At 43.7% G+C, this 15,703-nt stretch overlaps 1 protein-coding gene across 1 annotated transcript; it reads right to left on the reverse strand.

The window, feature by feature from the left end:
• Positions 1 to 8,334: 8,334 nt before the first annotated feature.
• LOC142062925 (uncharacterized) lies at positions 8,335 to 10,410 on the reverse strand. Its single transcript, XM_075106190.1, has 2 exons — positions 9,646 to 10,410; positions 8,335 to 9,130 (listed from the first exon to the last, which is right to left on the reverse strand). The coding sequence occupies exons 1-2, from the start codon at positions 10,164 to 10,166 to the stop codon at positions 8,704 to 8,706; spliced, it is 948 nt and encodes a 315-aa protein (XP_074962291.1). The 5' UTR covers positions 10,167 to 10,410; the 3' UTR covers positions 8,335 to 8,703.
• Between the last annotated feature and the right edge of the window lie 5,293 nt (positions 10,411 to 15,703).

The following is a 15,703-nucleotide window of genomic DNA, read 5'->3' on the forward strand; positions in this document are numbered from 1 at the left end:
AAGTTTGCTTTCCCTCTGATTCAGTCAATGGCTTTTACTCTGTAATACAAGCATTTCCCATTCCCTCCTGCTATCTGCTTTGGCAATCCTCACTGTTGTGTGCACCTCTGTACTGGCCTGGGGAATATAGCAAGTGATCAGAGTCCAAACCAGCACTGGTGTAAGCAGACACATTTATAGTGATGCCTTAGGCTGGCCTCCATGTTCTGGGACTGCTGATCCAGGAGGCTGAGCTCTAACAGGAGCTGCTCTCCTGGTAAGAGTCAATGAAGTAGCCAAATCTCTTCCAATAACCTTCAAAAAATGTGTACTCTAGAACACAGTGTCCAGTAATGGCTTCACCAGTAGTATAGATACCGTAATGATGCTTCCAACAGCATTTGATGCACCTTCCTGTATTTTAGCCTTTTTTTCAATGTGTCTATCTTTTACCTGCATCATTGTGCATAGGAGGTTACTCCTTTTGTCGTCCAAAAAATTCCTGAAGGTCTTGCAGGAGTGACCAACCTGTTTTGCTCTTCAGGCGCATGTGCTCAGATGTATTACAACATTAGTTTCATTTCATCTAGTTTCGCCTTTGTTGGCCACTTGCTGTATGTGAGCTCTGGTGTCTCCAACCCACCCCTATGATTACAGCACAGCGGCTCCTGTTTGCATAGGGCCCTCATTTCTAGGGGTGCCGGTGCTGCATATCTGCCTGCTTGATTGTCGTCCATTCAAAAATGCTGCAGAGATGAATGTTCATTTTGGATATGTGCATTGACATGTCTCCTCTAAAAAGCAGATAGGGAAGCAGAGAGGAGTATAACATACTGGAAGAATGTTTGCTTCCATCTGAGTGCTGAGGTCCTGGTATTCAGAGCACAAGAAAGAGGGTTCCTGGCTCAGTGGTCTTTGCCCATTTCTGTGACTATTTGCTTGTTTGCTGAGAAATGACTTACAGCCCATGTGAGACACAAACATCCCTTTATCACGCAGCTTGTATCACCCTAATGGAATTCTGTCAGCTGAGGATAAAATGTGGACTAAGAAAGCAATTATAGAGTGAATCTCCTAGCTGCAGGAAGAGCTGAGAGATGGGGACAGAGTGCCCAGCTGGAGTAATTTCCTGTCCGACTGGCTTCTAAATCTTGCTGGGAAGAGATCAATTTTCCACTCTTGTCTAATAGCATCAGCTCCAGTCACCCTGGCTTAGGACCCTGTGAAGTGCTGTAGTGTTGAGATCCAGGCATAAAAGGAAACATTTGCAATTTGCCACTTCTTTCTTGCTGACCTAGAAATTACTGGAAAAGGGGAAAACAAGGCTACAGACCTTCAGTCTGATGGTTCTCTAGTGTTCCCTTTCTTAGCTCCTGGTTGAAGGAGAAGACTCACCGTCCCAATGATCAGCAGGGTGGAAGTTTCCCAGCCTGGACTATTGCTTCCAACACTTCACAGTCTTCCACCTACAGCTCACTGCTTTGGCTCTAATTAGGACAGGCAAACCACCACCTCATGATCTGCTAGCGGCCTTCAGCAGGTATGCTGTTTATTTCTGGAAGGTCACAGTTATACAGTTGAGGTCAAAGTAAAATCCGGTATTTAGCTTTCAACTCACTCAAGGTCTCTTTGGTGTGACTGAAATCAACTTGATTCACAGATTCTTAGTGTGCATCTCTGCTCTATTGCTCGTGGGACTTCCAAAAATGTCAGCGTGCACAGATTTTGTGCAGTTTTCCCAAGAGGATGGGCATTCTGGGGAGCCATAAACCTAAGGAGAGATCTCAGACAGATACAGTTAACTTGAGCTCAACTTTTTCTTCTTAATCATATGTAATCTGTTGTTTCAGAGCTCAGTTGCTTGTGTTCCTTAGCTTCTCTGGATCTAACTGGAAGGAGAGGTTCATGGTGGTTTTTGAAAGTTCAGCATGCTGAACTAAGCATGTGGAGGTGAATGTCAGAGAATGCTAAAGTAACTCAGCAATAGCCATGTCTCCATCTTCTCAGCAAAGAAGCTGGTTGCTACCTGAATGTCTTCGAGCCTTGGAGGAGGCAGGGTGTGGGTGGAGTGCTAAAGAGAAGCTTTAGGTCTGGACACAGCATTTCAGAGCCATTGTATGGGCCAGGAGGAGCCTGCTGCCTCCTGAGAGTGTGAGCCCAGCTGAGTATTATGGACTAAACTGATCTCCAAACTGTATCCCAGTCAGTATAGGTGGAGCTGAACAAGATGTTGGTCAAAGGCTCGGGTGGAAAGCAAGTGTGATAGGCATAAGGATAGGGGCTTACAGAAGAAGCTGCTATGGCTGTGAAGGTTTCTCAGGGAGATAACTCTTCACCCAAGGGGAGCCTTGTAGCTGGGAGAAGAGATGGTCCCTGCAGTAAAAATAATGAACTGTGAGCAGTTGAGCCCTTTTATCTTTTTCACTAAGATTTATCATCTGCCTGATGGCATCATAAGATGGCTGCCAGAATAGACATTTCTGTCTGTAACAAGCTGGGGAAAGAACTTTCCTCCTGAGCAAGGGAGAGCTTTCATCTTTCATCAAAAAGGGCGAGGTCTGAGGCAGCACCAGAACAGCAGCTTTACAGAGTGGTTGGCAGGAAAATGAGTCAGCCAGCACAGCAAACTGAGCTGAGACACTGAAGACTGTCAGCCCTGCTTGCTTAGAAGTGTGGTTTAGCAATTGTAAAACACTGATGGTGCTGTTCCTGCCCATTATGCATGGCTCTGTGCCACAAATAATGGGCATACATCAAAGATTTTCCTGGCTGCTTTCTGCAGTTACACACTTTTTTTTTTACCTTACAAAAGTCAGACCAGGTAACACAGGGCTTCATCCAGTTTGGCCTGGAAAACCTCTAGGGATGGAGGCTGCAGAGCCTCTTCGGGCAATCTGTTTTAATACTTGACTGTCCTAACAGGGAAAAAGTTTTTCCTTTGACATATAATAATCTATACTTTCCCCCACTGATTAAAGGCCTAGATCAGCATGGATAAGACTCCTGGCATTGCAGAAAGGTCATCTGTGCTGTCGTCATCTAGCTGTGTAATAATAAATTTGGTCTCCCAACTATAATTTCAGATTTGCCGATTAGCAGAAGTCATATGATCTGCCTCTTTCCTAGTCTACTGGAGGCTCTGCTAAAAATAGAGTAAGTAACAAAGCTACCTGAAATGGCATATGCCTAAACAGTGGTAAAAACTAATCTGCAATGAATGTCGGTTCTGGTGTGTTTCCAAAGGAATGTTTTTGGATGGCTTGCTATATGCTGGAAATTGTTTGGAAAGGATTAGCTGGTGAACAGATGAATCAAACTGACATTTCCATTACCAACAGGAGATCTGTCTGTGGCCAGAACTCATGGAGAAGGATGTGGGATGATAGTAAGACTTTTCATTATGTTTAATATTGTCAGAGAAATGAAATAGCTCCTATTATTCATCTCTCTGGATGGTAACGTATCTGAATATTAACACAAAATGGGAGATCTGATCAAAACGCACTGCCTCAGCAAGACATTGATATGTGTTTTAATTACTCTCTTTGGGGCATTGAGAAAATGTACTATTCACAATAAATCTGCAGGAAGCTAAGACCTGCATTTCTCAGTAGAGTACTAGGGTAGATCAGTGCATGTTCTGTCCTTGTGTATTCTGTCTGAAGTCCTTTGGAATTCCCCAGTGTCACTCTTTTTCCTGGAGGAGTAGCTTTAAGGCCCTAGGGAGATCTGCACCTTTGTAATCTGCTTGTGGTTTGAGAATAAGGGTCAGGGGATGGCTTGTTGGACACTTTTTTGCCTGTCAGACTCCACGGGGAGGAGAGGTTCACAGGGGAGGGCTCCAGCTCAATGTGAAAAAGTAACCACCTATAGAAGCATATGGATATAAGAAATGGAAAAGGGTGTCCAGAGAAAGCTTCACCTTGGGAAACAAAAATTGTAGATTTAATGTGAAAATTAGTAAAGTCAGGTTGAATTGGAGTGCACAAAAGAAACTGGGTATATAAATGTATAGAGAACACATAATGAGAAACAGGCATTTATGTAGGAAGAATGGAGAAGGGATTAATGGCAATTAATGGTACCACCCAAACACTTGTGACTCAGATTTCAGTCCACATGATGCCGATAATTAATACGAAGATGTTGACAGTTGCTTCAAACTAGTTCTTCTATATTTTAAGACATAAACCAGAAGGGATGGTGGCCTTGTTTTGTAGAGAGCTTTCATGTTACGCAGGCATATTATTATTAACAGCACAAAAGGGTAAGCATGAGGTCATAAAATGTGTGATTCAGTGACTGATTTTGGCTGCAGTTATGCATTAGAGGTATCAATGAGAAGTCTGAAAAATGGACAATGCATGTAGATCTAACCATAGTAAAGGGCCCTCCAAAACAGCACCACAGAAACTTTGCCATTTATCTTTATCCACTGATGCAGGTGTAAATTAAGTTTCTACAGGCTGATTAGCCTGTGGAGAGCTCCTGCCTAGATGATCTCCCAGCACAGTGCTTCTGGGAGAAGAAAACTCAGATTTTCCTATAATGGATCTGATCTGCAAGTGATTCCAATGCAGGTTAGTTGTATGGCTTCTCTCCTTTTTATTTTTTTCTCTTTTTTTAGTTGTTGTGAGATGTTCATCGTATTGCAATGGTTTAGTTTTTGCAGCACAGATTTTATTATTTCGTTTCTTTTACTAGGATACTGTCTGGTCAGAGGGGTTGGACCAGTTGACCTCCAGAGGCTCTTTCCAGTCTAAATTATACTGTGATTCTATGACCAGTATGGATCAGGACCCTCTGTTTAACATAACTTATCTGCTGTAGAAACTGTTCTGCCAACAGAAGCTTACTGAGCCACAGCAGGGTGAATATTAATAGGTTGCTTATTTCACACAATCAATCAGTACAAACTACAGATCGCCCAAGGCTAGAAAAAGTATTCATGTCCTCACACTTCTGACTAGACATCTACTTCTAGAGATGACACAGGGAAAGACAACCTGTGCCATGGCTCTTAGGTCCTCAGGTTATGTGCAGGGCTGGATGCGTAACAGACAGTGCATGTTACTTGAATAAGTGTAATGAATCTCTGGATCTCGGGGTGACTGTAGAATACCAAATGTAATGCCTATAGTTATGAAAGGAAAGAAAATAATTTGGTCCGGTATTGGGTCTTCAGACTTGAAAGTACATGTCCAAGGGAAAAAATAGAGTTGCGTAGTTTAATGGAGAATAGATGGAATGCAACACGGATTTATAGACTAATTTTCACTATGTGTCTGATTGCCTTCTCTGTCTTTCTCTATACAAGTGAAAGGGATAACATTTTGGAGAGAAAGCTTATTTAGGCTAAGGAGCGATGTCGGCACAGTGCAAATCAGTATGAATTGTCCAAGAAGAACAATGGTTGAATCTTTTTAACTGTCAGAATAATGGGACCTCAGGTCTTAAGACAGAGCATGCTTGTCACAGGGCATATTTCTGGCAAGCACAAGATGCTAAAAGTGAATACAAAAAATTGCTTTCAAACCCCTGTGTTTAAGATACTGCTGTCTTACTTCTATTATGCTGACTCAGTTTTGTTATCCTCCAAGAAGGGCTCTTTCTGCAGGTGTAGGCGTTCAGCCCTCACCCTTCTGTTGTGTTAGGAGTGGGTGACTATAAAAAAAATAGGCTGGACACAGAAAAGCTCTTCAGAATTGTTGGAAGACAGCTGTGTTTCTCTCCCCAGCAAACCTAGGTAAGGCTAGCAAGGAAAGCTAAGGCTTATAAAAGGATGACAGGACTTGTTAATGCACAAGAACATGAACATCAGGAAGTGCTCAGGAAAATAAGTAGAAAATGAGTAGATTTTTCTCCCTGTAGGAAAATCAGGGAAGGTGGCTCAAGTACTGAACATGGTCACAAAGGTGCAGATAACGTAGCAAATGGAGATCAAGCCATCCTCACAGAGGCAGAGCTGCCTTCAAGGCACAAAGGCAACAGAGGAAAAGAAGAAAGCAAGGAGCCTGTGAAGGACAAATGTAGTGAGTATGTCCTGTTGCTTTTTTCACAGGCTTCCTACAGATGATCACTTGGGCTGCTACGGCAGGTAAGGCACTGGGGACAGGCTCTAAGACTCAGAAGCTGCAGATACATAATTATGATGTATGGGAGATCTGGCAAGAGTGGCCAACTCTAGTTGGATGCAATTAACCTGGAAGCTCTGCTGGAATAGCCAGAAGCCATGAATATCAGGGAACACAGAATGGGCAGTAGTGATTCATACCAGAATAGATCCAGAAAAAGGAGGACACTGAAACCTGAAAGGAATCCAGAACTGACAATATCTGACAGAACCATCCTTGATGAAGCAAAGCTAATAAAAATGATTCATCAATCTGTGCTGGACCTTGTTACTAGTGGGCATGTGGAGAACAAAGCTAAAACATAATCTGAGCATATATTCTGTCCTCCTGAACATGAGAAGCCACAGAGCCTGTTCTTATATGATCGACTGTATTAAGATTTTACAGGCAGAGAGGGCAGTCAATACAACCTATGAAGGCTGATATTGCTAATGCCTACATTACACTTTCCTCAGTTCTGTGTCCACTGGAGATTATGGAAAGCTCTGAAGAGAGACCTCCGAGGAAGTTGGTGGTCTAGGCCATTGTAGAAAAGCAAGCCTGGAGCAATGCCTATGTGAGTTCTGTGAGAGGAGGGCCAGCCTATTCCCACCCTTCTGAACCAAAGGGACACATGTTCCTACAAAAAAGAGCCATGACAGTGTAGAACAGAAATGCTTGCAGGATGGCATGCTTGTGCAAGACACAAATATCCTCTCCACGATGCATGGAGCCTTCCAGATTTGTCATGATCTGCCATGGTGGCCACCAGGGGTGTGTGATTTGCTCTGAGGGGACATTGCATCTCCAGTGGCTCCATCCATCCTACACTCACCTCTGCACCCACCTTGAAAGGGAGCTGGTCGTGTCAGGAGAGGCATCCTTTTGCCAGTCCCTTGCTTTGGTGCTGTGATTGCCCTGAGGACACGCACTGTGCACAACCCTCTGTATTGCCATGGCTACCTGGTAGCTTGCCAGGTGGGGCTGTACATCTTGGCTGTAGTGTGGTACAGAGAGGCTACATGGGCAAAGTGCTCTGCCTGTGTCTGCACATCAGCTTGTAAGTAAAACAAATTGCTAATAACAAGGAGCTTTTAAAAATGTATTCATATGCCAAGCAGAGAAAAGTATAGATACATCATGCTGAAAGACAAGTAGGATCTCTCATATGAATGTCAGAACATCCCCAGAATCCTTATGCAGAAGAGCCCAGATGATATAGAGCATGTCCTTGGAGTGTTCTGCCCTCTCCCATCCTCCAAAGATGTTTGGAGCTGCGGTGACATGAGGAATGATCTGCTTTTATTTATTCTTTTTTAAATTTTATTTTCCCCCTCTTCCTCCCTGTTGTTTTGGAATAACCTTAAGAATCGGATTATATCCCAGTGCAGGGAAAGGTAGGCTGAACTTACAGGTTACCTTTTGCTCATCTTGCCACCCTCAATGACCTGGCAGGGAGCAGCAGTGTGCAGGACAGACGTTCTGGGTTTTGATGTATTTGTCACATTGAGACCAGGGAATTGTCAATGACTCTTTCAGAGTCATTGGGGGAACCAATAGGGTAGGGAAACAGTATGGAGCAAAACAGCACAAGGACATCCTTCCACCCTCACCAGATCTTTGCAAAAATGGCTACAAGGCCAGCCCTGTGAACAGAACCTGACGGACAAACTATTGTTCATCCATTGCACTTTGCTGGGTTCCAGATAGAGAGGAAGGAGCTCCAGGGCCATTTTCCTCTGTGTCCTCCATCACAGCAGCCTCCTTTCCTCAGGGCAGGCGCCATAGCAGCAATCAGCTTTGTGGGGCCTTTGCAAGGGACCAGTCTTTCAGCATCATTGTCATGGGAAGGACAAAGCATGAGCTGTTAACAAGCTGTTCTGTCAGCTCAGTTATCACAGGTTAGAAGAGATGGAGGTCACAGACCTTTACCTGATTCACTGGTAGGCTGATGATTATGGGCCATATCGTACACTTATGCCCTGGTCCCCAGTTAGCTACAATGGAGACCTGCTTGGGTGCACTGCAGCTGCTGTGCCCTCGTTTTCTTCCCATGTAACCCAGGGTGCAGATGGGCAGGGAGGGGAGGGTGGTTTGCTGCATGCCCAGGTCTCATCCCAGTGTGTACTCAAGTTTCATTGTTGATTGATTTGATGTGCAAAGGTTTTTTAGGCAAATAAATAAATAAGAACAGGCACAGTTCTCTAACAAGTAATGTCATTTAATGAATGATATACTCTAGAAAATAGAAACTACCCAGATGCTGGTTGGTTGGTTGGTCTGTTTGGGGCTGGGGGAAGGCCCTTGCTTGGACACAAAATGCCTTCTCTGGATTCTTTTGTCAGCATTTAGTGTTGCTGGAGACAAGGAAGCATCCATATCTTGAAAGAGACACTATGGGGGGCCGTTTTTTTCTAAATTGTGGAAAGTATGCAGAACGACTTCCCATCCTGTCTCATTGGGCAAGTGACATGAAGGGCTCAGAGCTCACCAATATCAGATGATTCATACCTAAAGGGGATAGACTCAACCAAAGGTACGTACCCACAGTTCAGTCCTCTAAAATCATTGGAGACTTCTCACTTCACAGAACATGTTGTGAGCCCCGGTGTTATTGCACTTCTTTCTGGGTGCTTTTCTGCACGTGTTGTGTCTCTTCCCTCAAGGTCTGGCTGCTAATTCCAGGGAATATGCTTTTCAGAATGTCACAGTACACCATGTACAGCTCTGGGTCTATTTTGGGCTTGGGCAGAGATTGGGAGTTGCAGGCCTGTTCAGTGACTGAGTGCTGTAGCAAGTAGACATCGCTGAAGAGCGCAGTTAGGATCTTGTGTGCAGCCTTGTAAGGGTCATCTTCGGACTGCACCATTGCCTTGAGCTCCGTCAGGGTATAGCCGTTGTAACGCTTGCTGTCTTCGGCCAGGGGTTGCACAGTCTCACCAATGTGTCTCACTTTCCACTTCAGGCATTTCAGTTCTTCTTTAACATCCTCTAGTTCTTTCTCCATAGTTTGGAATTCCTTTGCGGTTACAAATCTCCTGCCAAGGAAAGAAGTGGCAGACACAGTGTGGAGTTCAGAGGCTCAGAGGGGTGAAATCAGCCCAGCTTGCCTGGGGTCGGACTGCAGAGCCTGAGGTTTGGGAAGGGAGATACCAGCCATGTCACTGAATACCATCCCCAGCCCTTATCTGTCAGGCTTCGTAGTATCAGCAGGTTTTCTCTCTGCTTGTATAGGGAGAGATGTGCTTTCTCATTTGAAAGAAAATGAGGCACCTTGAAACTGCCCTGTTGGAGGAGCTGAGGTTGACAACCTGGCCCAGGGACGGTCCTGTAATCGGGTCTGGAGAGCTAAATGAATATATGGAAAATATGGTATTTTGCTTCTTGGATAACCGGGTTTAGTGGGAGCATAGGGTAGTAACTGGAAAACAAATGCTGGGAACATTTAAATCATAAAAGATATTCACATATTTTTTTATGAGGGGCTCTTAATGACCCTACACCAAGTTTAGTCATTTGAGGACTTAAACATGTGTATGGTCTGGATACGTACCTTTCATGATCAGGATCTTCCAGATCTGATTCAAAACCCTTTCCTGTATTCTTTAATCCAGTTTTAGAATAGCCAGGAGACTGGGAACTATCTTCAGGAGTCATTGTTGCTGGAGGCCTTGTGCTTTTCCTGGTTGGGGTCAGTGTGTGAGCTGATGATGAAGCTTGTACGTTTTGTGCTGTGTGAGGACAAAAGGTGTAGAAGGAATTTGCATTGATCCCTGGACTGACTGTAGAGGAGTCAGAGTATTGCTGTGGCTTGGCTGAGCTGCATGTTAGACTGAGCCTGGGGCTGGCTGGGCAAGATGCTGGAATAATCTTTGCTCTGAATGGGCTGGAACATGATATTGCTGATTTTTTGTCTCTTTGCTCAAATGGTTGAGGGCTTGGTGATTCTCCTGGGGCCAATCTAGTGATGGAGGCAATGTCCAGCAGGGTTTGATCCTGAACCATGGAGATCTGGCTGGTTGGTTCTGATGAAAGTGAAGAGCTGCTTGATGTGTCGCTGGAAGAGCTTGACATAGCGAATGGGGGTATTTTCTGAGCATTATGGTCCCTCCTGTTCCTCTGCGTGCTAGTGACGTTTAGAGCTGGGTGTTGTGAAGCCCTAAAGAAAGACAAACACACACTTTTTCCTCTGGACTGGGCTAAAGACTTGTAAGATGATTTTAGGCCTATTTTGGGACGATTTTAAGCCTGTTTCCCATAACTGCATTTCCCCATAGGCTGATTTGCTTCTCAGGTCTGTATAAAAGCCTCTGCTTCTCATGACCAAGAACAAAGTGTTTGAGAATAAGGCACATAAATTCAGGACTAGTTCCTCCCTGGTGCCAACTAAGCATTCATCAGCTATCATCAGTGTGATAATCACTGTCACGTCAGTTTTCTCCTTCCCAAAAGTCATACAGCTCTGTGAGAACCAAGGATTTGGTGCTGGGGAAGGACAGGAAGGGAAGAAAACTACTGTCATATCAACTGTGACAAATTCCAGTAAGAACACAAGAGGATAAAATATGGCTTGCAGGTTGCCACAGCACCCACCCTTGATCATCCCTGCAAAGTGTGAAGATCTGCCTCCACCTTGGACCCACACACTTCAGTCTCCTGGTAGCTCTGCACAGTTACCCAGTGAATTAGGGGATGAATAAACAGATAAGATAAAACCAGAAGGGCAGCATAAAATGACATCATTGTTCCTGTGGTACCATTACAGGACATCTCTTTTATACAGCTCGGTGTGTTAAGGACTTTTCTTTCCCCCCTAAGCTGTAGACTGTGTACAGGGCTGACCAGCTATTTTAGGTGGCTGGAAATGCCAACTGTGTGGGATGCCAGGCTATCTCTCCTTAATATTGTTTCCTGTACTTTTCTCTGGCTGCTGCCAGGCAGGAGAGATCCCAATGCTTTTCTTTTCTATGACTAAATTTTACTTATTTGGCAAGACTGATGGCAAGAGAGGAAGATGTACTCCTGTAGATTGGAATTGTCCTGATGGGTAGCAAATGCAGCTAGAAGTGCCTTGACCTTGAAGGGGAACACAAACATACCCACTGTGCAGATCATGATTCAGGATTTCTAACAGCCAAAGGACATGACAAACTTCTGTAGCAATACCAGTGACCAACTGAGTCTTCTTGTGCATCTGGTATATTCATATTCTTCTTGTGGTGGAAGACAGCAGAAAATCCTGGTCTGGATGGGTTATACAAGATCTAGTGCACAAAGTCCTGTCCTGTTAGTACCAGTGGCTTGAATTAGCTACATATTCCACACTTCTCTACCTCCCTGCACCTTTCTCAGTGTCAGATGCAATTAAACACCAAATTTTTAAGGCCCTAAAGAGCCTGCCTTACACTTACTGGCTTCAGTAAGGTTAATTAAGGCCTTTGCTAGAGCACAGCGTAATTACCAGGTTTAAATCAGAGTTTTATAATAGGAAAATCAGACAGTAACGGAGCTACTGCATAAAAGCAGAGCCAAAAAGAAGCATAAAATGAGTTATATAAAAGGCGGGAAAGAAAACAAGAACACACATGTCAGAGGGAGTACTTTTCCCCAGAAGTGCCTTGCTTTCATAAAGTGGCTGAAAAGGGTAGGAGAAAAGAATTGCCAACTAGATATAAGGAAATGTTTTTCACCCTGAGGGTGTTCAAACACTGGGACAGAGGCCAAAGAGAGGTATTGGGATCTCCATCCTTGGAGGTATTCAGAACTCAGCTGGACAAGGAACTAAGCAGCCTGATCCAGTCTGGTGTAATGGACATGCTGCGAGCAAGGTACTGGGCTAGAGACCTCCAGAGGCCCTGCCCACCCTGTGTTATTCTGTGATTCAATGATTCTGCCTAACTATGAAAATAACTTATTTCCTCCACAGTTTCCCTTTCTCCTTTCACTTTTCTCCTCTCTGAGACCCATCTCACCACCCTGCTCTTCCATTGGAGGTTCTGGGCTGTCCCCTTCAATACCGACCTTGTAGTGCCCGCTGCAGGATAGTCCCTCATAAATAAAAACCTTTTCAAAGGAAAAACAGTATTACTTGCAGCCCTCTGGCTCAGATGGATTGCTTCCCCTTCTTTGCATAAGTCAGAGTTGGTAACTCAGGCCTTTGGAAGAGTGGGCTGTGGGAGTGAATGTAGCCTGGAGCTGGTCATCTTTGTTGTGTTGCCTTTGTAAATTGAGTTGCTGTTTCTCAGTCTCTCCTGAAAGCAAGGAATGATGGCTTGTAGTGCATTTGGTCATGCTGTGGAGGTGTTCAGAAAGTTGGAATTTGGCACAGGTGAAGCTGATGGTTCATTTCTCACCAAAGAGACTCAGAAACCTGGTAAACTTGTGAGGATCTAGAGCCAGGGCTTCTGGCTGAAGGAGGGCTTCCCCACGCCCCACGGAGCAGGCAGATGGGGAGAGAGCTGTCTGCTGGTTCATGACTGCTCTGGGACCAAGAGGAGGAGTGGAAAAGGGTGATCTTCTGGTACAAGAAACACAAATCAAATTTACTGGTTATTTAAATTAGAGCTGAATCTCAGGCATTCCTTAATCTTCACTACAAAACCCCACATTCAGTAAATAGGTTTTGCTGTAGCAAATTAAAAAACCCCGTATTCTGATAAGAGCAAAACCTATTTTAAGGCAATGAAAATTAAAATGCAAGTTGTAACTTTTTTTTTGTTAAAGGTATGTGTATTTGTCCTCAAATATCTTACAGTGTAAAACTACCTGAACATTGAGTGAGCAACAATCCCTACCTACATTCTGGGGGAAATAGAATATGCACAGGAACTGAAAGACTATTTGGGTGCATATACAATCTGAAATACTTCATTTCACCTCTTTAGCAGTGTTGGACAGGGTTGGGGTTTCTGTGTTGTTCGTTTGGGGTTTTTTTTTTGCATAAATCCAGGATTAGTTGTAGGAGACGGAACATTTATTGAAAGATAAAATTTAAAAGAGTGACAGAAAACACATTTCATAACTGATCTCATCGAAATTTATATAAGAAATGTTTCCAATTCACCTGTGCACTGGAGGAAACAAAAAAGTATTATAAACTATCACTTTATTTTGCTTTCCTTCTCCACCCTTTAATTTTCACAGGCTGCAGTGCTAAACATGGGACTGAATTGACTCCTATCATCATGCTTATCTCAGAAGCAGAGGTGCTGATTGCTTAAGAAGCAATATGAAGCTTGTTAAAGCAAAATGTCAGTCTGGATTGTAGCAGAGGTAAATGGGGAGAGAACTGAGACCTGTAACTTTGGAGTTTCCTAGGGGGAAAGGGTTGCCTGAAGACAAGAATGATATCCCCATTGTTTTCAGTATAGGAAGGCTGGATCTTAGATCTGTAACCATGGTGCTTTATCAGGGTTTTTTTTCCACATGTTTTTATGTAGTTAGTGACTATGAACTGAATAAATTACAGGAGGGATTGCAAGACCTGGAGTTGAAATCAATGCTGACATGAAATAGGAGGGTGACTGCATCTGTCAGGTATCTCCACAAGGAGAAACCTTGACTCAACTTTGAGCGACACTTCAAATGCATCAAGCCCTTGTTGTCTGCCTTCTTCCAGCCTTGTGCTGCTCAGCATATAAAGCATGTTCCCTGTTGTCAGAGTGACCTTGTCTGCCGTCTGTGCCTTGCCCTCTCCAGCTGAGCTTGTGCAATACACTTTTTGTAGTACTGAATTTGGAGACATTTGAAAGTTGCATGCAAATCCAGCACCACTTTCCTTCTGTGGCACTTGCAACCAAGAAAAAACAGTGGATATTATTTTTTTTTTAATGAATCATTTCCACAATGTTTTAAATCTAGTGTTCTTCTGATGATCTTATTTGAATGGAAAAAAAATGACAATATGCTTTACAGTAAAGCACTGAGGGGCTGGTTGTGTAAATCTTACTGTAGACAGCCAGGGGTGGGAGTATGGTAGAAGAGCTGCGGGATGGACCCTGGGGATATGCCTGCAGGGTGATGATATGAGAATAAAAATTTTTTTTGAAGGCCTCCTCTCCGTCAGCTGACCCTCCTAAAATGCCCACTGCCAAAATAGTGACTATATTATTTTTTTTAATGCTGAAATAATTTTGAATACTCTTGCAGTTCTATGAGAAAAGCTGGTATCCTAGACCCTGGGTTTATCTGTGCCAAATAACAACTGAGGCTTTTAGCCACAGACAGTAATAGTATGCTATTTACTGCTCAGCTCTTGGCTCTTCAGAACTACCTGTCTCCTCTTTGGCTTTGTTACCATACCTGTGCCTCCTTGTCCTTTGTGGTATTTCTTCCACTTCTCTCTTACCCCTTGTTCTACATCTCTTATTAGTACCTCTCCCATCTGCCCTGTGGGTCCCAAGCACATTGATCTAAGCAGGAGGCTCATCATATTAATGCCTAGTGGTAGGAGAAGACTGGAGGAGAGGGTGGAAGTGGCATGGACATACAGATGTCTGAAATCAGGTACAACTACTGACAGGAGCCTATTAACAGTGAGCATTTCTTGGTAATAAATAAGTGTGCAACAACAAAAAATATCCCGATGCAAATTTTCTCCTATTGTTTTTGTGTAGCGACTGTGTGCAACTGGTGCATTGAGGTCTCCCAGCCCTGCACATCTGAAATAAAAAGTTGAGACCTCCAAGGTCAGAAATGACAGCAAATAGACTACTAAGAATGTTTAGACCTTTGCAATGGAAATGCTAATTTTGGTATGAACAAAACATGGCTGTGGATGTATAGGGGCCAGCACTATATGTTTGCACAGGAAGACAGTTTGGTGAGAGCAGAGGATGTCAATTTATAGCTAGAGCTCATTTATACTGTTCTTAGCCCAGCTCAGGCAAGTTTAAACCCTGTTAAAGGAAAATTATAGTTTAGTGATGGACATTAAGTGGTTTAATATAGAACTATCAAGACTGAATTTTGCATTGCCCTGATCAAGACTTGTCCAGAATCAAGCTTCTGGTGAAATTTATAATTTAAGTCCACTTCTCAAAATGGATAGCTTAGTCTTGTCAACAGAGGAACGTGAGACCCTGCCCTGGTCCTCGTGCTACCTGCTGTCTCACAGTGCCCCTGGGCTGCTTGCAGACCTTTAATAGTCTCTCTTCTAAAATCACCTGGCCAGCTGGTGTGTGTCTTCTACAATTGCTTGTTCTTTTATTTATAGTTTTTACTGTTTCACTCTACAGCGGCACTCCCCCAAAATCCTTGCCTCTCAACAAGGACCAGATGCCCTGTTTTGCATTTGTGGAGGGATGGAAAAAAGCGCGATGTCTGAGGATGAGTGAATATCCCTTATTTGCTGTTGGTTCAAATTAGAACAGCCTCAGAGCATTTCTAAGTGAGGGCAGCTGACAAGTCCTCCAGGGAATGAAATGGTAGTTGATTTGAGCAGCAGGAATAACTTTTGGTGATATGTCCTTGTGTCTTACTGGTACAGGACCACCTCTGTGTGAAGATTTCAAAAAGAGCTCAAAATGATCTGCTGGCATTTACTCTGCCACTGGAACGCAGATGGTGAGTTGACCAAGCAATGGTGAGGACTTAGTCTGTTCTAGGTGAAG

Source organism: Phalacrocorax aristotelis, chromosome 10 (assembly GCF_949628215.1).
Source record: "Phalacrocorax aristotelis chromosome 10, bGulAri2.1, whole genome shotgun sequence".
Classification (NCBI taxonomy): Eukaryota; Metazoa; Chordata; class Aves; order Suliformes; family Phalacrocoracidae; genus Phalacrocorax; species Phalacrocorax aristotelis.